This window comes from Sparus aurata, chromosome 24 (assembly GCF_900880675.1).
Source record: "Sparus aurata chromosome 24, fSpaAur1.1, whole genome shotgun sequence".
In the NCBI taxonomy this organism is placed as follows: domain Eukaryota; kingdom Metazoa; phylum Chordata; class Actinopteri; order Spariformes; family Sparidae; genus Sparus; species Sparus aurata.
The window spans coordinates 11,939,555-11,961,490 of record NC_044210.1 but is presented as its reverse complement, the minus strand read 5'-3'; the positions used below and the strand labels follow the sequence as shown (position 1 = coordinate 11,961,490).

Below are 21,936 nucleotides of genomic sequence, written 5' to 3'. Positions count from 1 at the left end.
AGAACGTGCACGGATTAATTTCTGTTGATTCTGACAAAGTTCATCAACATAAACCACGCTGTTGTTCTCGATTTTAAGAGTTTTATATTTTAAATAGCTATCATGCTCCCTATTGAGCATAATTTTAAGTAATAAGCATTTAAAATATTAGTTATGTGTTGTTTTTTTGATTGCAATACAATATCCCCATCTGTTCTCCATTCATTCCTCCAGAAGGAACTCATCTGTTTAAAAAGGGGCACTACGCAGTTTGAGAAGGAAATTTAATATTTACAATATTAATGAGGTAGTGACACAGACTCAGATATATTTATCTTTTTCGTAAGTGAATAAACAAGCTGCTCTCAGTGGGACATGAGGGCCCCAGAACAGTTTGAAGCTAGAAAGGTGGCAGGGTCCGCCACATTTAAAAACAAAGTAACACAGTATGAAGTTGTGTTGTCCTTTAAGGTCAGTTTGTTTATTCAGTCATGAAAACAAAGCGTTGAGTTTGTTTAGGCGTAAACCAAAATCAATGAAGATCTTTCTCCAATGATTAACAACTGTTCCCCAAAACTGGGGACCATTTAATGTTTAACCTCAGTAATCACCAAATAACCCCCTTTGTTCTGTATTAACCTAGAAGGAATTTAGTTTCATTTGCTTAAAGCAAAACTCGCGCCAAAATGCAACCTAGGCTTTTTATGTGAATGTATGTGAGTCAAACCTTTGCGTAAAAGCATAATTACGATGAAAGAGGCACTTTTAAGATTTACCGTAGTTACGTTTTCGGGCAAGCTCATTTTCAATGGAGTGCTAGGACACTCGCTTTTTTTAAAACTCTCAGAAGGCTCAACACAACATGAAACTTTGCTCGTAGTATTACCAGGATCTCTACACATGAACACGAGCATTGAGAATATTGTTTGTTTGTGTCATATTCATTCACAAAAATAGAGTGTTTCACTTTAAGTCAGATGTCAGCAAAGATCTCATCAGTGCCACCGAAGAAAACGGAAGTGAGAATAGGGGAAACGCCCACATGATGGCTGATGAAGCTTTAGCGGAAGTTGCATCATTCACACTACTATAAAATAACATCCTACATTTGAGAGGTGCTCTCATTTTTAATCAGAGAATGATCCGCAGAATAATAAAGTATGTAGCGAGTCACTATAAAACGCAGTCACAAACAGGATTGGGTGATTAGATAGTCATCCTAATAGATGTAAAGTCTGGAACTATAAAGTCTGATAAAGCACTCAAACAAGCAATAAAATACCTTCATATCCTTTACCCCTCAATACTAATGCTGTGTCATAATGCCTCACCAATTACCACATTTGTTTTCCAGTTGCATAGGAATATTCGGCACTTTGGTCAACACATAATAAGCTGATGTTCAGATAAACAAGTGGTGCCAGTGCAGAATTACAAATCTGTTTTATTGAGAAAGCGACACAAGCTCGTCTTAAAAAAAGGGAATAAAAGAAAAAACACTTCCAACAATTCACCAAAAAAAAAAAAGAAAATGACTTTGTCGTCACTGCTGGGGTAAAAGGGGTGGGGAGGGATTTGGTAGGACATTGGGTCAGTCTCGGCTTCCTTCAGAACCTCCCAGAGCGCTCTCGGTCCCTCGACCTCCGCCTCTCGCGGTCCCGCCGTCGGTCCCTGGAGCGGGAGCGTCGTTCCCTTGAGCGCGAGCGAGAGCGGTGCCTGGAGGGAGAGAGTTAAAACATTCATTTAAAAATCCTGATTAATCCTTCAACATACAATTATCTCTTGTAAGATTTCTATACCTTTTCCTGCGGCGGCCGTACAACTCCCTTCGAAGTTCCCGCGATATGGGTTTCAGGTGCATGAAGTTGCAGAAGCCGCCTCTGGTGCACTCTCTGCAGACAAACAGCACACGAGGGGTTAAAACTTGGTGGAGAATTGCCATGAGGAAAGGTTGGCTCTAACACATGCTGAGGTGCATGCCAGCCCACCAAAGAACATCTGATCTTTATCCCCCCCCCCAACACACACACCGAGTTCGTCCTATCACTGGCACGGCAAACAAGCCCCGATCCAATGGAAAAACACTGAGAGACTCATAAAAGAGGAGCACAAGTTTCCTCCCACCGTGTGAGGACAAAGTTTATCTCTGCGTTTTAAAGAAAATGTGATGATTCACACAGCGCCCATGCAGCTGGTAAGGTTTCAGTGCCTTCCTGAAGGACACGTGCAAGCTGAACACCACCTGCTGAGCTTAATCGAGACATAAATTCACCCAAGTATGTAGTTTTTTGCATGTTGGCGTCAGGTGTTCCTAACTGTACAACAATATGGGAAAATACAACATACAAACACTGAGTCTGAAGAAGGAGCATCACCAGCTCACCTCAACCACCTCAGCGCTCTTATCCTGTCTGTTGATATTGGGCATCAATGGCAGATATTCCCAAACAAGCTTCCAATTAAAAGTAGCACAAACCAGTTTATAGGCAGTAAGTCTGGAGCTTTTAAGGCCTCTCAGTCGCTGGAGCTTTGGGGCATTTGTCCTATTTACCCAGTTTATAAGTCAGCCTGAAGTGTACAGTTAAGTTTTTTCTTGGATTACATAGCTGCAGAAAGGACTTTCTTCCCACCTCACTAACCTGCTGCAAACATCACGTGTCTTTTTCTACCTTTAACTGATGCCTGAACACACGAACGCACACTATGTATACACCACGATGTTAAACATTGTGTTTGTATGGCACAAGGGTTATGGACACAGCTGTTAAGGTTTATTGCAGCTGACCATATAAATGTCATTACTTAAAATGGTATAACTAGTCAATATGTATTGTCCTAAATGGTTTTAAAGTGTAGTTGGAAAGTTGTTTTTTTTACCATTCTTGTCTGATGTCAGCTCATCAGACAAAGTAACATAAAGTATAAAAAGTCCTCTGCTTTTGTGGTGGTGAAATGCAGGCAATGCAATGGTTTGAACACAAAAAACAAACACCAAACATCTCAGCAGAAACAGACAGTTCCTCCCTTCTTAGTGCTTCCAAGTCATATTGATGTTGGCGACTTTAGTCCGAAAATAACCAGATCTTTTCCTCAGAGTAGCAACTACCAACAAAACAGGACAAAACCAATCATTAAGTCTATAATGGACACGTGGATGCAGACATAAATGGTGCCGGGATGCCAGCCTGCAGTCAGCATTAAGTGCCTGGTGGCAGACAGAATAGCAAAGTGAAGGGGAAGTTTACAGGGAATGGATCTCAACACTGATGGTATCATTATTCTACAGCCATTACACTGCGCACTCAACATTCAAGCACAAAACATGTCAAGGTGTAACACATTAGAACTGGCCATCTCGTGTCCAAACTCTCAAAAAAATAGGGGCAGCATATCACCAAAATAACTTCTGACTGTAATTTTTTTTTACACATTAATTTGTTATCTGCCAACATTATCTGCTTGCAATGTTGGCAGGTTAGCATGCTAACTTCAGTAGATATCTCTTCAATGCAGTAAATACAAGTCTCTGCTTAAGGGTCAATAGTTATTTCTTCACATTCTGTTTGTAGCTTTGGTTAATTTCAGTGTTTTGACCCACATACGTGTAAATACTTACATTTTGCACCTCCAAATGTTTCAAATGTTCAACACACTTACAGAAACGACTCAAAAATCAACACCAGGTGGTTTTAAGTTGTTAGTGAACGGACCTTTTCTGGTTTCTGTCGTTTAAAATATGAGTGTATGCTCTTTCTAAACATGAAAAGTTTCCGGTTCTTCGTCATCTTAGCAGGTGTTACTCACCCCATTTCATACTGACGGCAGCACGCTTCCCTGAAGTCCGTGACGGGGGAGAGCTCTGCGTGGATGGGTTGGCCGTTGAACCAACGGTTGTTCAGGTCCATGACTGCTTTCTCAGCGTCCTCCTCACGACGGAACTACACAACGAAGATAATCACTAAGGATTGCTTAAACTACTCATTTATTAGCGCCACTATTCTTTTAAATACATTTATCACAAACCTTAACATAAACGTTGCCGACTAGGTGGTCGCCCAAGTTGTCGCACACATTCATCTCCTCCACCTCTCCGTACTTCTCCTCCATCTCTGTGAACACCTCCTGTGAGGGAAACAACAATAAAAATAATAAAAGAGGAGAAGAACAATCAACACGTTGAAAAGGTTCTTTCTTTTGTTTATTTTATCCACGTTATCAAGATAATAACAGATAATTTGTAGAAAATGGTGAACATATTGTCTTTTTTAAAGTTCATGATAACCCCCCCTCCTCAATTTTTCCTTCTGTGAAAGTAGCGAGGGACCAGCTGTGGCACACTCCTCCAAAATGATTCAGCACAACCTTGATACATTTTGGAAATGTCCAAAGTAAGATAACACAGGTGTGACGTCAAATCAGGCAATATGTGAACGAAGACGTGACACCGGCAGAGAAGTTCACTCACCTCAAAGAACTCGTCATAGTGCTCCTGCATTTCCACATCGCTGACGGCACCTACGAAATGTCAACAAGGGGACAGTCAGGACAAAGCTTAATGGACACTCAGGGTAAAAGACTTCAGCCTTCAAACGGACTGTGTGACGCCTTTAGCTTCAGTCTAACTGTAGCAACATAACATGATACTTCTTGCTATACAAGTTACACCCTGTAGATAATATCATTTATGTTATTTGTCACTAGAAACATTCTTCTCACTCCCATGACTTTTCAGCTTAAACTAGAGCTGACCCCTCTTAGCATTCTCCTCCTTACTTGCATTTTACGTTGAAATTATTAGCCAAAGTTTAACTTCTCTACAAACTGTTAATGGAACATGATGTGCAGGAAGCCGTGATGTAACGACACTACAATAAATGTGTTTTTAGGTTAACTACTCCATGACAACCCCTGGCTAGAACATGAAGGAGAGTTTCTAAGTTGGGGGCAGCACCAGTAGAAACCGGCTTCAATGAGCCAGAAGCGAAAAATGTGTAGTCAATGTGAAACTGTTAAGTGTGAGGCAAAAAAACACAGAAGCAGTAAGTTAATCATAGCTATCACATCTGTCTCAACAAATTGAGGATCATATTGAAACTGTACACACTATTGCACAAGACTGACTCGGGTAGTTTTGCCAGGAAAACATGCAAAACAGCATGTGGCCTGTTACTCTATCTCCAGGAAGTGATATGATGCGATACGCATCTCTAGAGGACATGTTCCTACGCTAAGCCAGATTTATGTGGGGAGGTGTGATAAGAGTTAAATTAAGTGCAGTCGGTGCTGGAGGGTCCTGCAGATGAAGGGAGAACTTACAGTGTAAACCATCAGCAGACTGGGCAGAGTTTTGAAGGTTATGAAGGTAAATGTTCAAGAAGGGAAATGGTCTGAAATACAAAACGTAAACGGCTGTGACATAAATCAACCAGGAAAAAGAGCTGGGGAGGAAAAAAATGTGATTAGAAATGTTTCTGTCAGTAAATTTCGCAGCTAATTATGTGATGGATAACGCTGCATTCAAGGTCTTCATTTGAGGTGCCCCTCTTTTTAAGTGTTGTAGATCATTTCAAAGTGTTCTATGTTTTGAGATATTTGCTCCATTTCCCCTACATTTACTTTTTAATTCCCATTTTATATAAAAGACTATGGCATAATGAATTTGGTTTTGTTTAGCTTGAATAACTGTCAACAGACGGTATTAGAAGTGAAGTAAAAACAAGACAATTCAAAACACATATCGATACAGAAGTTTTTATGCAAGCTGAAAAGCTGAAGTAAGAAGTCGACTTCTGTCTTGGCTCTTTTTATGTTTACTGCTCTGACACAACCCTGCAAAACACAACTGGAAGCTATTCAGGCATAATAAAACACTCTCTCCTCAGTTGTTCTCCTCTGTAATTTGGCGCTGAATGGAAGTGAATGACCTCAAGCAGTATCCCAAATCTTTTATGACTTCACACTGCACGCAACTGCCTTTGCAGAGAATGTTCGCAGACACAGAACAAAAACAGAACTTGCATTGTCCGTTTAAGAGTGACTCCATCCGTTTTACACATTTAATGTGATAACAGGTCTTCTTGGGGGGTACGATTGCAGCGTGAAAAACGTAGTCTCTATCTCAATCTTACGACTGGGGTTAAGTCCTTTTTAAAACAATCTCTTTGATCAATGGCAGAGTGGTTCAAAAATTAATCCCAAAAGAAAAACAGACAAATCAGTTCTAGGCCCCCCTGCCCACTCACACTTACCTGTAAGAGAGGTGCTGCTTCAGCACAACATATTTACTGAACACACAGTTCTGAATGTTCTGCCATAATAAGCACAGTGAAGACAGTTTGGTGTGTTTTGGCTTCATGGTTCAGATACTTAATGGCTGCTCCGTGAGCCATGTGGCAGCTCAGCTACACAAGGTCGAACAACTGAAGCAGGTGTGTTTTTTTGTTGGCATTAGGTGATAACTGACAAATGTTTGAATATTTGGTTTTGGGTGATAATGGGTTGCCAGCTGGGTCTCCTCAAGCCTGCAGGGCTGAAGCAGCACCTCGTGTCTGTTTGTTATAAGTGAGCAACAACACTTTTAGAAAACAGAGAGGGAGGTTGTTGACAAACTTTAAACTTACAGCGAGAAGCGTCGGCCGTCTGTGCGCTGTTCTGAGGATTACGGTAGATGTTTTGGATCAAGATGGTCTGCAGGGGAAAGAACAGTATGTGGTCAGACAGGATTGTAGTTTTGTCCAGCTTTCATTTTGACTTGTTTACACTGTTTTTAACAGTCATGCATGCACAACATCCTCTGAAATTACGTTTGTCGTTTTGTGAGTTTTTAATGTTTTTTTTCTTTTTGCTATTTTTTCTGGTCTTATTTTCAAACTAAATTTTAATATTGGGAAGCACTTTGTGATATTTCTGATGTGAAAGGTGCCAAACTTAATAAACTTTACTTACTTCCTCATTAAGAAAACTTGACTATGACATGTGTGTATACTCCATTTTTGGGTTAAGCTCAACCACATCATACCTTAAATTCCTCCGAAAGCCAAAGTCAAGTTAATTTGGCCTATAAATCGGCCTGGCTTTCGGCAGTCTGCATTTGTGTGCAAAACCTTTCCACTTGTACAAATGAGGAATTTCCTTTAAGAAAAAGCTCTTTAAAAGACACACACACACAAAAAAGTAAATGCCCGAAAATTGAATTTACATAAAAAGAACAAACTTAGGTATGAGTGTAGTTCATAGTTGCAAAAAAATGTGCTAAAAACACGAACTGTTCGAAAAGGAAAATAACAAATTAAACTATGCCTGACAGAGCATGTCATTACTGGACACATTTACCACACTGCAGTAATTTGACACAAAGTACTCAAACATAAGTTAATATTTAAAAACAAAACAAACTTTTGAAGAAATATCTCATCCAGAGCACGTTTACACTTCTGACTCACGTGAAACGAGCCAAGTCTGAGAGATTACAGCCGGTACACTAAACTAGAATAGCATTTTTTTTCAACCATTGGATGAATATAATATATTTTCACAAGAGCTGCACAATTAATCAAAATATTAACAAAGTTGCAAAAAGACCAAGAGAAAGATTGGTTCTTGGAAAAAACTAATTGCAAGAAGCTCCAATTTGTTTGACAATATGTGAGAAACATTAAAAGTTCTGTAGTGGTAAAGAGATGCTCTGGACAACAGATCTTGTTCTCCTCCTTGTTCTCTTGATCTAAGAAAAACTATCTGTAAGGTACAGACCCTAACATGTGCCATCACGACTTTGATTTTTTCCCTGTAAAAATAAAAATTGTGATGAAAAAATTGTAATGCCCACTAATCACGAATCATTATGTAATCACAATATGATTTTTTCTTCTCACCATATGGTGCCTAATTTTCACACACATATCAGCTTCATGAATTGTGGTATGTTCATACGTGTATATATTCTGTTAGAGTGTACAGCTGGTTAATCATTCATCACAGGGTTGGTCCTTCAATCCCCTGCTCCTGTCTACATGTCAACGTGTCTATGAGCAAGACACTAAACCCCAAGTTGCTCCCAGAGAGCAGGGATGCCTTGACTGGCAGCTATGCTGTCAGCAGTGCATGAGAATGTGTTTGGATGGGTGATTTAGAGAACAACTGTCAAAAGTTTGTCTGTGAAGTGGGGAAAGTGCTATATAAGTGCAGCCAAATTTGTCAATAACACATACACGCACACACACACACACACACACACACACACACACTAAGGCCTTGATTTTAGGAGAAGAAGTGTGTTGGGATCTCACCTGGCTGAAGGTTGGTTTGTTGTGCAATCTCGAGCAGCGGTCTCCATGTCTGCAAGCTCCAATTTTGAAATAGAAGGAACAATTGACCCTGGAAAAAAGTAACAGTGTCATCACACATAGTTTATATTTGTTTCAGCTGATTTGCTGCTGAAGATATTTGAAATGTTATGTTACTGCCAAAATGTTCCAAGCAAATAACAATGTCAGTCTCAGTCTGTTAAATAATTTTCTCTGTGGCTAATCCATTTGTTTTACATCAGTTCAACATGTGTTTTTATTTTTCAAGTAACTTTTGAAAACAGCCACGCGCTGTTGTGTTTAGAAAAAGTTGCTTGAACTGAAGTAAACAGTGTATTTGTAGTTTGACCATTTCCAGCATCAGGTTTTGTGCACTAATGAGTACCTCGGGCACCAAGACTGACCGGACTGGGACTGATTAAAAATTAAGAGAGAAAATCCATTGTCTGTTATAATGAGGGGACATCCAAAAGTATGAATCAATGGTGTGTTTAAATTGTTTTTTATGACTCCCTGGGGTTTTGCTATATCCAGCTTTGGATCCACAAGCAACACTTGTTCTTCTTAACTCACAGTTCGTTCTTATAGAAATAAAGATTTCACAAGACCCAAACTTGGCCTACCAACTGAACCACCTGTTGAACTAGATAAGTTACTGGGTTAGAACAGAGCAATTTATCAATACATGATGTGAGATACAAAACTAGACACTGTTTCAGAGTTAAGTTACACACAGTATCTGCTCACTTAATTTCTTGATGTTAAACGGTCACCCGTCATGTAAGTTATACATTTATCTGAATCTCCACTTATTTGAATTAATAAAACGAATGTAGTTGCCCCTGCTTTGCCATCTTAACAACTTTAAGCTAGCCCACTGTTTTGTTTTGCTATTTCGGAGAGCACCCCTTGAACGAACGGTTGTCATAATATTTGTTATAGTTACATTATTGGAGTGACTGTACAATAATTTAATTTAAATCACTGGTCACAAATGTGCAGGGTGCATTCTGCTGCTCTCCACCGGTGAGACGGAACAAAAACAACCAGCCTGAGCAGGGCTAATACTCTGCTTACAAGCCCATTCATTAACCAAGCTACACGTTGCCTGGCTATTTCATTACCTACAAAGTACGCTTCCAATGTATCCTTGAGTAACTATAAATACGGAAACATTTTGTAAAACTACCCGCTTTGGCGCAAATTAGCTGTAGATTAGCTAAGGTGCCTTCCTGAGTTTCATTCAATGCGTTAGCTGTGTGTTAGCTTCCTGTTGCTAATGTAAGCTTGACGAGGACATTCAGAAGAGCTGCGGCCACAAACCGAGCCCCGCTGGATACGGAGAAGAACCACTCCAAGCATACTTTGTTTAAAACTCATCACTTAGGTGCCAAATACTATGAAAATTAAATAAAACTTACTTGTCTTTCTCTGTGCCGAAAATGGATGCCAGGTACTCCGCCATTTTCGGCTCGTCGGAGACGTACGAACGTACGTCATTACGTAAAGAGAGTGCGACTGCGCAGTCGTTACCGCTTGACAGCTTGCACTGACCGTTGAGGCCACACGTCTCCGCTGTTGTTCTAGAAATATTCGACTTGTTTATCGTCAACAGTGACTTTTTTTCTCACGTTTAAGAACTGAACCTGACTCATTGCTCGAATGGTGAATATGTCGCTATGTCAGTTGTACATTTTCATCTTCTTCCCTGAGACATTTACAACCACAGGTTGGTATTCCAGTGCTGGGAAGTAACTGTGTAGTTAGCATCAAGTAAGTTAACGTATCACTACAGAATTGAGTACATGTACTTTACTTGAGTATTTTCTTTTTTTTTCTGCTTTTAAAATGTGATGCAATGTTATAAGTAAAACTAGTCACAATATAAAGTAGGTCAAATTAGCCAAAGACGTCATTAAATGAACCAAAAGTTAGCACAAATATACAAGCTAGGTAGCCTATAACTTATGCTATGGAGATCTATTCCAAGTACTAAATATTTTGATTTGAGATATGCAATGGAGTATTTTTGTCAGGGTTAGACCGCATACATTTAATTAAGAAGTATGTAATTTTATGGTGGTAACAATTTGAATACAGGACTTTTATTGAGGTATTTACCTGATATGGGTACCCATAACTATGTCGTTATCAAACATATGTCTACCTATTTCCTTGCTTTGATAACCACAGGATGTTGTCAAAATAAATCAATTTAAAATAATATTTGACATGTTAAACACACAAAACCCTTATAATATGGTGCACCCAATATGATTAGCCGCACCTCGGAGCCCTGTATGTTGCAGTGTTAGCCCACCTATAGCGTTTCAACTTGCTGAAACGCACAACTGGTTATTTCTGCTGCTAGTTGTCTCTCAATCAAAACAAAACAGAAGATGTAAGCATCGTGGGATCATGGGAGTTGGTGTCTTGAAAATCTATCCATGTGACTTATGAATGTTCACAGACAGGTAAGTTTGAGTCATGTCGATGTTAGATTTTTACTCATGTTATGTTCAGTCACATTCACTGACATCCTTCGTTGCTCCCTGACATATGGTCTGATCTTTTTCCAGATCACAACAAACCGTCATTTGGGAACTGAAATGGGCCTAAAGTGGTAGTGAGTATTTTTCCAGGTTTTGGGTACTCTCCCTCCACTGTGCTTATATCCTCAAGGTCTTTAAGGGACACAATGTAGACTATTTACTATAGATAGTCTTGTGTCTCCCCAATCCTGACATCCCTCTAGAGCCACAGATGACACTCCTCTCACAAGCCGAAGACTTACCTGTCAAATAAACCAAACTGGCAGTGCACAGTTGGTGAAGTGGTCCATTCAAACCTGAATGAGGCTGACACATTGACTGATAGGCAGTCCACAGGCTGATGGTGTTGCCTGATAGAAACCACACACACACATCAACGCACTGCTGTGCACGGGTTTGCAGGAGATGCAGATGGTGAACATGAAAGAAAAGGAGAGGGGAGAGGAAGTCAGCCTAGAGAAGTCTGAACCACAGACACTGCCAAGAAGTGATGAAGGTGCGCAGACTTACACAAGAGTCGGAAATGAAAGGAGAGGTTATATTTGAGTGAGGGAGACTGTAGTAAAGCGTGAAGTCTTTGCCGTAGCTGTATCGTCGCAGGGTCTTCACCTCAAACTGCGGGAACCCCCTAATTTGACATGTTTGGTTGCTTTGGACCTGCAACGTTTGCAGAAGTGAGACCACCCACCGACCTTCGCTCCCCTCCACTGCTCTCACTGTAAAGGGGAAAGAGGTAGAGGTAGGGAGGGAGTGTACAGAGAGTAGAAAGAGGAAGCAGCATGTAGCTGAACATCTCCGACACAGAACTTCTCTGTTTTCTAATGAAATAATAATGTGTTCTGAGAAACACTTCCCACTTGGATTGGCTGCGACTGGAAGATGACGGTTCGTTGTCCGAGTGCTCCCATCATGAGGCCTAACCACTGCTGGACCGTTCTGCGTGTGTCCATCCTGGCAGCGCTGCTTCTCACCTTAAACGCTGACGGTAAGTTATAATTTTTTGCATACTGGGCTTTCTCAGTGTTTTTGCAGTGTTAACTTTCCTTCTTCTGCAGGTTTGTGGAAAAAGTCAGCTTATTTTCGAGTAACCACCATTTAAATTATTTTGCAATGGCGGATTTCCGTGAAGGTCATGAACTTTAAAGCGCTAGAGGATTTAGATTAAAAAAATATCAAGCTTATTCAATTTTTTTAAGTTCAGTCTTTAACCCAACGAGTGGCTCAGTTTGTCATGAAAGTCGTAACGGATATCTTGAATATACTTATGTTATTACCTCTGCCGAAGATATCTTTTCACCCCTGACGGTTTGTTTGCTGCTTGGTTGGTTGGTTGGTTTGTCAGCAGGAGAGCACAAAAACTACTCAGTTTCCACAAAATCCGCCTGAAATAGACCCTGTTATGTTTTGGTGTGGATCCGGAAAAAGGGACGGATCCAGAACATTTTTCTCAGTTTTTTGAACATTGCGAGATAAGTGCGTTTTTCAAAATGTTCGGTAACTTCTCAGGAAATAATGCATGGATTACAATTTGATGTGGATCCTAGGTCTGGTTAAAGGGGCACTATGACATTTTAATATTTACTATATTTAGGGGGAATAATACAAAACTCAGAAATATGTATTTTATTCCACAAGTGAATAAACAAGCTGTTCCCAGAGTGAAGAACAAAAGGCCCAGAACGGCGTTTGAAACTAGAAAGGTGGTAAGTAAAACAGTTGGAAAGTGTGTTTATTCAGTTTATTCAGTCATGGAAAAAAAATCATTGTTTATTTGGTTTGTTTAGGTGTAAAAGATCAGTCAGAGAAGATCTTCTGTTTAAAATGTCTTCCTAAAAACTACATAGTGCACCTTTAAGTTGTAATAGGTGGTTTAAGACTTGGAGTTATACAGGGTTATCGAGTGTGATAGAGGATTCTTTTTCCTCACGTACTTAGAAATATGCAAATTTCATCATGAACACCTAAAAACTGCAGAATTTCTGTTTCGGATGCAAAAAATGCGTCTTTCGGTTAATTTCTCCCCCAGCAGGAGGGTTTTTTTCGGTGTGTGGGAGCTCGATGGAAAAAAATTAAAACTGAAATTTAAACTAAGATAAGGCCGCAGAAATATTTGAATAAAAACAATTAGTCATTAGCCTAATACCTTATCTACCCACTCAGTGTTCCTTGATGCGTGTGAATTGACTTCAACAAGAAAGGTTGATAGATTCTGTAGTTTGATAATTTGATAATTTCCTGTATGTATTACTTGGTCAAAATTACCAGTGTGATTTCTTATTCTAAAAAAAGAGAAGTGTGAGTCAGTCAGTCATGTATCTATGTATTAATCTGCTCTGTGATTTCCTTTTGTTTGCTTGTGGTCTGGGGGCAAAACAGGTATTTATAGATGACTAATACTGAGCCAACATTTAAAAATACACTTTGTTCATAATCGTCAGTGTAATATTAAAAGCAGTGCACCAGAAATGTTAATGCTGTACTTCGTTTTGAACACACACCCCATCGGCATTAAAGCGAGCAAACATTTCGAGGCGAGTCGAACACTTGCCAACATGAAGTAATTCTCTGAAAATATCAACAAAACTTGAGAGAACAACCTTTCATCGAGGTCCATTTTGAAGCCGCTCCGGAGCTCTCAGTCATATCACATGATCATCGTCAGCAGATGCAACGAATAGTCGCTCTCTCTCTCTCGACGGAACAAGAAGAGTACAGGAATGTTTGGGTTTTTTTGCTCACAAAGAGTTGACATTCTGTTTAAATTTCCACTGTTCCCGAGGCCTTCAACATCACGTAATATGTTCAAAAGCTCAGGAACAGCGATCAAACGGCCCTTGCGGTGAGATTATTTTGTCAACGGCAGTTTCTAAGATAGAGAATTATACTTGATGTTCAACATTTATAAACAATAGACGCTCACTTAGTGTTAAATCGGACAAATGTTGCAGATGTCACTATGCAAAGTAACAGGTGAGATTCAGACTTTGGTTTGATGTTCCCATGAGAGACTGTACTTCTGACGGCGCTGCATTCTCACTTCCCTTTCATAGTAATTGTGCTCTGATTGCACCCAAAATTAAGTTGTCACAAAGGACTTTTTACCCTGTTAAGTCATGCATCATGTTTAGTTGTCTTTTGAAGACTTGCAGGAGCTTTAAATATTTTCTTTTGCCTATTGTAGGCAGTACCGTTTTTATATTTGATAGCAGGCGCCTAAAACAAAAGGTGGGACTGTTGTAACAGTGGTTTGTGCTGCAGGAGGCTGCTTAACCCTTTTTGTGGGGTTTCAGACAGCTCCATCACCTGCAGCAAACACTGTCACTGCTGCTAGTAGCTGAGAAGCTCATAGTCTCAAGATGAGCAAGTGATTCTTCTAGCAAAAAGCACTTAAAGGGACGGTTAAGGGCAGTAAAGATGGTTTCTTTCCCTCAAATATAATGGAACTAGATGGCACACAGTGGTGCTCAAAATGCCAAAAAAGTGTATCTGAAAATTTAACAGCAATGTCTTATTCTAGACATCATGACATGGTTACTCAAGATAATCCGGAGACCTTGCTGTGAGCAGTTTAATGGAGGAACAATGTTGTTCTTGCAGACAGCACTCAGTAACTGTTTCAGCTGGCAGAAGGAAGTATGCGTCTACATATGGACGAGCGGCTCGTGCTTGTGGCAGGGCGGGAGGTGAACGTTAAAGACACCCGCCGTGGCTGAGCTGTAACGTTAGCTAGCTTAGTTAGCTTAGTTTGCTATCTGCTCGTAAATGAGGAGATGCACGTTTCCTTCAGTGTGGTGATACGGAAAGAAAATAGTTCTGGTCACAACAAGGTGTGTGGAGCCTGAGTAGCTGGGTCATTCTTATCAGAGTCCAACTCGTGTAAATTTAATTAATTTTGTCGTTTTGGAACCGTCAACCCAATCACCAGAAAAAATCTTGTTATTTCCGGTTTCTGCAAATCTCGTTTCTTTGTGTTGCAACTTCACATTTATTGAAGTAAAACTGTGTATTTTGAAAGTGCTGTGCTTGGGGTTACAAATCAACCGTGCTTCGACTTACGTGCTTCTGTCACCACAAACACAGCTGGAAAATGTCCCGACGTCTCACTAAAGATATCCAGTGGTTGTCAGTGGTCTCTGGCTTCGCAGCTGTCTCGGCCAGTTGTCACACCACCACCATCAGCTCCATCTCCTGACATGAAAGTCACACATATTGTAGAAATGTTGATATGATACGTAAGACACACATGCAGATTTGAACACGTCTGTGGTTTGAAGAAATTCAAAATGCCACATTATGTTCTGGCGACTGGGTAGGAACATGCTGAACACCTGATTAAAAAAAAAACCTTTTGTAGTCATTGATGTTCATTGCTCACTGTCATTATTCTGTTATAATTATCTGGTAACAGATTTAATTGCTCCATTTCAGCAATGCAGTTAACTATCAACTAAAGGTGAATTAACCTATTCTGTCATTTTCCTTTTGCAGGTGAAGATTGTGAAGTTGAAATCAGAGTGCGCCGCAACACAGTGTATAAGACTTCCGTTGGGGAAGAACTGAGGATTAACTGCACAGTTGTTTTCTGCAACAACTCACCGCCAGCAGTCTCCTGGTTTAAACGAGGGGAAACTGATGTCCTTGTCAATGTCAGCAGTAGCAGTCACATTGAAAGAGAGTGGAAAAAACTAGACGATTCACGAGGGATATCGTATTTAATCTTTAAAAAGATCCGTATGAGCGACTCAGGTGAGTATCAGTGTCGAGGTGGAGGCAGCGTGAGCCACAACATCAACGTCTCTGTCGATGGTGAGTGTGACTTCTTAATTCTATACTGAACTGAACTGATCCAAAAATCCCATATTCACATCATCCAACTTACATTTCTAACTGCTAGAGAATGACAAAAGAACAATTGCAGTGCTCCACTTGACAGTACAACTTTTTTGACAGAAGTCTCGTTATTCACACATGACGTCATATCATTCAGACTTCAGACTCTGTATTGTCACATAGGTATTCGGGAGCACACCAATATTACACACAAGGATGACTCAAGTAAGAAATATATATATATATATATATATACAGTGTCTTCATTTTAATCTGAATCCTAGAATGTATGTTTTGCTCTTTCAAACACTGAAGCCGACATGACTTAGCTTTAGATATACATGAACACATTGATGTTGAGTCAAATGTCCTCTTTGTTTCACAGACAGCGAATTTGATTCTGATCCAGAAAAAGAAGATCTTTGGATGTATGTGTACACTGCTTCTGGGATCGTCTCATTTGTCATCATAGTCATAATTATATCCGTCATATCCATGCATGGATGTAAAGGTAAGCTGTTCAGATGTTTTATTCATAACAGAAGACTTAAAATCTCCGAGATAAGATACCACCAATAAGTATTTGAAAGCAGTAACTAATAACACCAAAATGTCTTCATGCAGGGAAACCAAAGAAGGAGACTCGAACGGATAATCAGGTAGGAGACGATACAGATACACCAAACCTTCAGCTGCCTCATCCCATTGTCATTTATTTACAGATTTTGATACTGTTTTGGATGTTTGCAGTACATGGCGATCCCCATGGTCGAGCAACCCCCTCCACAGGCCAGCCCTCAGGCTTTGCCACGAGGAAGCCCCTCTGAGCCTCTACCTCGGAGATCTACCAGGAGGAAGACTCCGCCCTCACAACCCAGCGAGTTGCCTTTACCGAGAGACAATGAGCCCCTTTACGGCAGGGCCAAAAAGGACAGAGAGAGACCGAGGACTGCGGTAGAGGAGGAGGAGGGGAGTTCTCTTGTGTACGCTGCCCTCAACCATCAGCTCCCAGCGAGGGCTGCTGCTCGGCCTCCTAGGCAGGTGGAGGAGACATCAGAGTACGCGGCGATCCGTGTTAAAGACTACTAGACACTAGAAGACCACTGACGAACATTTTCAAATCCAAGAGAACTCAAGAGGCAACGCGAAACTCAGATACTCAGATACATTTCTGTAAAAACGGCTCTTTTGTCAAAACACAAGGATTGTACAGCACAGACATCCCAACCGACCTACCTGAGACTGTCCACAATTTGGTCTATACTTTAGAAACTCTGGCTTATTAGATCTCTGCTACACTGGACGTTTGGCAGAGCTGTGGTTGGAAATTTGTGTAGTCACCATTTATATTTGTGCTCCAAATGAACTAAAACATGGATTAAACCCAGCCAAACTGGCACAAACCACTTTATCTGACTATGGTACACAAAATGGCACACACCAACTCAACTCGACAGTTCTGTTGGGCGAGTGAAAAAACATTCTAAGGCCATTCCAGTGTCTCACCTGCCCTCCCTACGTAGCTTTAGCTGCCTTCTTTGGTGCTATTGTAGCAGCAAACTGGACTGGCCAGATGAAGCACAGCCAGTGATGAGTGTATAACTTAAAAACAAGAGACTTTGGTAAATCAATCACAGCCCTAAAGAAAGGTCTAACCAAGCACATTAAGAGAAAACAGCTGAATAGGTTTACCACAGATGTTCAGGGCTTTTAACATTCAGAAGAAACACCCGTGCTACACAGAAGTCTACACGACTAGCTTCAATATGTTCTGTTACCTTTCTAACACTTACATCATGAATTTTCCACCTTCAGCTACTTTTTACAAGAATTAAACCGACATTTGTGACCTGTTTTTTAAAGTCTTCAGCAAAAACCAGTGTGCTTTTTGCAGTCTGTCTACAACTTGTAGGGATGTTTTAGCGATCTTGGTTGAATGTCTTGTGTCACGCACTCCCCACCTGTTAAATCTGTCACTTTGTGCTGTTGCACATCTATAACTTGAATTTATTGTTTTGACTGACATAACACCTCATAACATTAATGGTTTCGTGTGCTTTCACCTGTGCAGAATGGTACTATTTTAACTGTTGACTCATTTTCTGACTCTGTGAATGACTACTGAGCATCTGCGATTTTGTTTCTCAACCTTTTAGGCCGACTGTGTTTCTTTAACTGTTTAATAGAGAATGTAATAATAATCTCATCATTTTGTGCAATCAAATGACACGTGTATCCATAACTTGTTTGATTCGAATGAAGAATATATGATGCAATCACCGCTGACTCCCTTTTGTGCTGTTTACTCAAAGGTGTGTGTGCCAAAAATGTCCTTTTTGGGCTGTGATGTGTACCTTAAGGGTCTTTAGATTTGTATAACATATTCTGTGATGGGGGGACGCAAACGCACAGACCATGGGTAATTTGAAACAGGAAGTGACATAAACCACATGTCACTTACCGCGGTATATAGAGCAGACCTGCAGTATTAGTTTCTCTACAAAACAGGGTAGCTTGTACTTGAAGTGTTGCCACCATGAGACTTAACTGCTGCCTGACGATCCTTCACGTGTCCATCTTAGCGGCGCTCCTTGTCCATTTGGAAGCTTATAGTAAGTCTTTGTTATTCTATATTCATCCATCAATCAGAGGAGGTCGTTGTTACGTTGTTTTTTGTCTTTCTGCCGTTTACGTGTGTTTTGCAGTGTTAAAGGATTTAAAGACTCAAAAGGTTTTTAATGTAATTACAAATACAGCTAATCGTCTAGATAGACCCAAAGACTCAACAACGCAGCGTGAAATCTCAACACGGAAATGGATTAACGTTCATTAGGTTGAGGTCAATTTAAGTGAGTATGTATAGGTGATGAAATATATCAGCCATAACTTTTATAAAACTATTTAAGGTTGTAGAAATATCATGAAAATGAGCTTTACTTTGGTCCATTTGTCATTTTCCCTGGGCAGTCTTTGTTATTTGAGCAGATCTTTTGCGGCACTTTCTCCCAAATTTCTCTCCTTTATTGAGATGGGCACACCCTGATCTAAACCTGACATTACAGTTTTGTTATGTAAACTTAATTATATTAAGACAAGTTGTTTCCGGTAGTAGAGAACCCGAGGCAGAAGAGCGCTCTAACCACAAAGGTACTACGGGTGACTTCCTGACCTGAATATTCAGTCTGATGGTCACAGCTGCAGCATTGACAAAAACCATCAAACGTTGTCTGTGATCTGATTTCCCTCCGTACCACTCCCGCTGACTGATTTTCAAAATGTTTGATTAGTTTCACTGCCTTCCTATTGAGTGCTTGAGGTTGAGTTTCACATCCTGGCCGTGGAGACCTTGTGATTGTGAAGTCGTGGCTTGAAAACTCGAGGCTGTTCATTTTATATTATATTTGCTTCTAAGTGAGAAGAACTGTCCGTTTATGTTTTATCTGTATGTTTTGTCATTTTCCTTTTGCAGGTGAAGATTGTGAAGTTGAAATCAGAGTGCGCCGCAACACAGTGTATAAAGCTTCTGTTGGGGAAGAACTGAGGATTAACTGCACAGTTGTTTTCTGCAACAACTCACCACCAACAGTCTCCTGGTTTAAACCAGGGGAAACTTATGTCAATGTTGGCAGTAGCAGCCTCATCAAAACAGAGTGGAAAAAACTAGACGATTCACGAGGGATATCGTATTTGGTCTTTAAAAAGATTCATATGAGCGACTCAGGTGAGTATCAGTGTCGGAGTGGAGGCAGCATGAGCCACAACATCAACGTCTCTGTCTCTGGTGAGCGATTCTTTTTAACTATTTCTTACTCCTCAATGATTCATTTAGAAGTCGTCATTATTTCCCAAACAATCAGACTGAAGCTGTGTCACTATTTTTGTGGCAAATAAACAATCTGACCTGTTTTCTGGTTATGTTGATTATGATGTTGTTGATTATAACTCCGTACCACTCCCACTGACTGATTTTCAAAACATTCGATTAGTTTCACTGCCTTCCTATTGAGTGCTTGAGGTTGAGTTTTACATCCGGATTCTTTACAGTCAGTGAAAGACACTTGGAGATACAGCTGATGATCAAACATACAGTGAAGAACCTTTTAAATTATTCAAGTATAGAAAAATGTATGCATGACTTTGGCTTTGGGTCCCAAAATCACATTCATCAATGTTTAGTCCCTTGTTTTCAAGTCTTCTTAAATACAGCATGATGCTGATTTTATAAATGACGACTCGATTCAGAGTAAACTAGGCGATGAAGCGGGGTTTGCTTTAGGCTGTGGAGACCTTGTGATTGCAAAGTCGTGGCTTGAACGCTCGAGGCTTCAGAACTGTAGTCCACAGACTAATTGGTGACACTGTTCATTTACTATTATATTTGCTTTTAAGTGAGAAGAACTGTCCAGTCATGTTTTATCTGTATGTTTTGTCATTTTCCTTTTGCAGGTGAAGTTTGTGAAGATGAAATCAGAGTGCGCCGCAACACAGTGTATAAAGCGTCTGTTGGGGAAGAACTGAGGATTAACTGCACAGTTGTTTTCTGCAACAACTCACCGCCAACAGTCTCCTGGTTTAAACGAGGGGAAACTGATGTCCCTGTCAATGTCAGCAGTGGCAGCCTCATCGAAACAGAGTGGAAAAAACTAAACGATTCACAAGGGATATCATATTTGGTCTTTAAAAAGATTCTTAAGAGCGACTCAGGTGAGTATCAGTGTCGGGGTGGAGGCAGCGCGAGCCACAACATCAACGTCTTTGTCTCTGACCCTGGTGAGCGATTCTTTTTAAACTATTTCCAACTCCTAAATTATTAATCTAGAAATTGTCATAATTTCCCAAACAATCAGACTGAATCTGTGTCACTACTATAAACAATCTGACCTGTTTTTCAGATTATGTTGATTATAATGTTGTATTGAGAAAAATGGTATGGGATAAAAGCTGTTTTCTCTTTGCACACAAACTAAATCTACATACATCGATGCTTCTTTGATGCTTAGTCAAATGTCACTCTTTTATCCTCCAGGACCTGCTTTCCCCCACTATGCGTTACGCATTGTTGGAATCGTGGTGTTAGTCATCGTGGTGATGATCATCTATGTAGCATCGAGAGCCGGGTGTAAAGGTAAGAATACCGCATGTGCACATAAAAAATGATAACACGCAATAAAAATGAATATGTGACGCTACATATTCGCTCTGATGAGTCTAATAACTCATCTCTCCTGGTGTCAGTACGAGGTGTCCACTCTGCAAGAACATCCAGGGAGGCGCCAGATCTGAGCCCCCATCATATCTATGAAAACGATCCCTGATACCTTAAAATCAATCTGCTAAGTTAAATGTCAATATTAGGGCTCTGACTAATATCAAAACATTTCATAGTGTTTCATTTCAAGGTTTTGTAACCTGTAATATGTCTCAGATTTATTCATGTTTTCACTTATTTGTGTGTCGAATGAGTGTGTCAATGATGCGCTGTCATTATGTTTGTAAGTTACATGTTTCATGACTTTAGAATAATTAAATATTTTATACAATGACGGAACAATGTCCATTTATTCATAATCATACGTGTGCTTGCTGTCATGAGTCAAGGCGAATGTGTATTTCTTGTAAATCAACCTGTTATAATACAGAAGTGAAATTTCTTAGGTGAGAAACCACCATTGTTCTTCCATGGCTGCGTACGTGCGTGTGTGTGTGTGTGTGTGTGGTGTGTGTGGTGTGTGTGTGTGTGTGTCTGCAGAAAGTCACACATTTACATGTGAACTTTGTTTTACTTCCTGTACAGAAAACACTCTTTGTGCACACATCCATTGCAGATACTTTTTTGCGTAATGGCCTGTTGATTTGTGTTTGTGTGTGAATGTGCGTGTGTGTGTGTGTGTGTGTGTGTGTGTGTGTGTTTACGTTGACGCGTTCTCGACTGAAACAGCTTCTTTTCTCGGGTTCAGCTTCTTTGGTGCATTTGGGAGCAGACAGACAGTCGCCTGATGAACAGACAGGAAGCAGAATTAAACCACAAATCACAGAATCCACTAATGCAATAAGTGTTGTTACCTTAAAGGAAATAAAATATAAACTTCTACTTAAAGGGTCATCTCAAACTCAAAAAACACTGTATTTGGTTCTAGCTCCTATGACAACCATGCAACAAACAGATTAAAAGGTCAACAGTAGGCTAGTTTATGGAACACTGGCTAATTTGAGGTACTTAATTAATGTCTGCTAGCAATCTAATTTAGCAAAACGAGCCCAAAACAAGA

At 40.2% G+C, this 21,936-nt stretch overlaps 3 protein-coding genes across 6 annotated transcripts; 2 read left to right on the top strand and 1 right to left on the bottom strand.

Annotated features, from left to right (window-relative positions):
- Window positions 1-1,397: 1,397 nt before the first annotated feature.
- On the bottom strand, window positions 1,398-9,842 carry LOC115576921 (splicing factor U2AF 35 kDa subunit). The gene is made up of 8 exons (XM_030409571.1): window positions 9,707-9,842; window positions 8,268-8,355; window positions 6,600-6,666; window positions 4,445-4,494; window positions 4,003-4,101; window positions 3,784-3,917; window positions 1,779-1,871; window positions 1,398-1,695 (listed from the first exon to the last, which is right to left on the bottom strand). The coding sequence occupies exons 1-8, from the start codon at window positions 9,748-9,750 to the stop codon at window positions 1,587-1,589; spliced, it is 684 nt and encodes a 227-aa protein (XP_030265431.1). The 5' UTR covers window positions 9,751-9,842; the 3' UTR covers window positions 1,398-1,586.
- LOC115576920 (B- and T-lymphocyte attenuator-like) lies at window positions 9,796-17,948 on the top strand. 4 transcript variants are annotated; one of them, XM_030409567.1, is made up of 9 exons: window positions 9,796-10,014; window positions 10,657-10,759; window positions 10,865-10,911; window positions 11,041-11,822; window positions 15,326-15,643; window positions 15,851-15,892; window positions 16,053-16,178; window positions 16,292-16,326; window positions 16,418-16,876. In XM_030409567.1, exons 4-9 carry the CDS (start codon window positions 11,717-11,719, stop codon window positions 16,754-16,756), a joined length of 966 nt encoding a protein of 321 aa, XP_030265427.1. In that variant the 5' UTR covers window positions 9,796-10,014; window positions 10,657-10,759; window positions 10,865-10,911; window positions 11,041-11,716; the 3' UTR covers window positions 16,757-16,876. The 4 variants fall into 4 exon arrangements, with proteins under 4 accessions (XP_030265427.1, XP_030265429.1, XP_030265428.1 ...); XM_030409569.1 differs by having other exon boundaries at window positions 10,865-11,822; window positions 16,418-17,948; XM_030409568.1 differs by having other exon boundaries at window positions 10,682-10,759; window positions 10,865-11,822.
- A 232-nt stretch (window positions 17,949-18,180) lies between these two features.
- On the top strand, window positions 18,181-21,210 carry LOC115576839 (obscurin-like). Its single transcript, XM_030409419.1, has 5 exons — window positions 18,181-18,279; window positions 19,137-19,448; window positions 20,114-20,437; window positions 20,694-20,792; window positions 20,903-21,210. Exons 1-5 carry the CDS (start codon window positions 18,204-18,206, stop codon window positions 20,980-20,982), a joined length of 891 nt encoding a protein of 296 aa, XP_030265279.1. The 5' UTR covers window positions 18,181-18,203; the 3' UTR covers window positions 20,983-21,210.
- The last annotated feature ends 726 nt before the right edge of the window (window positions 21,211-21,936 follow it).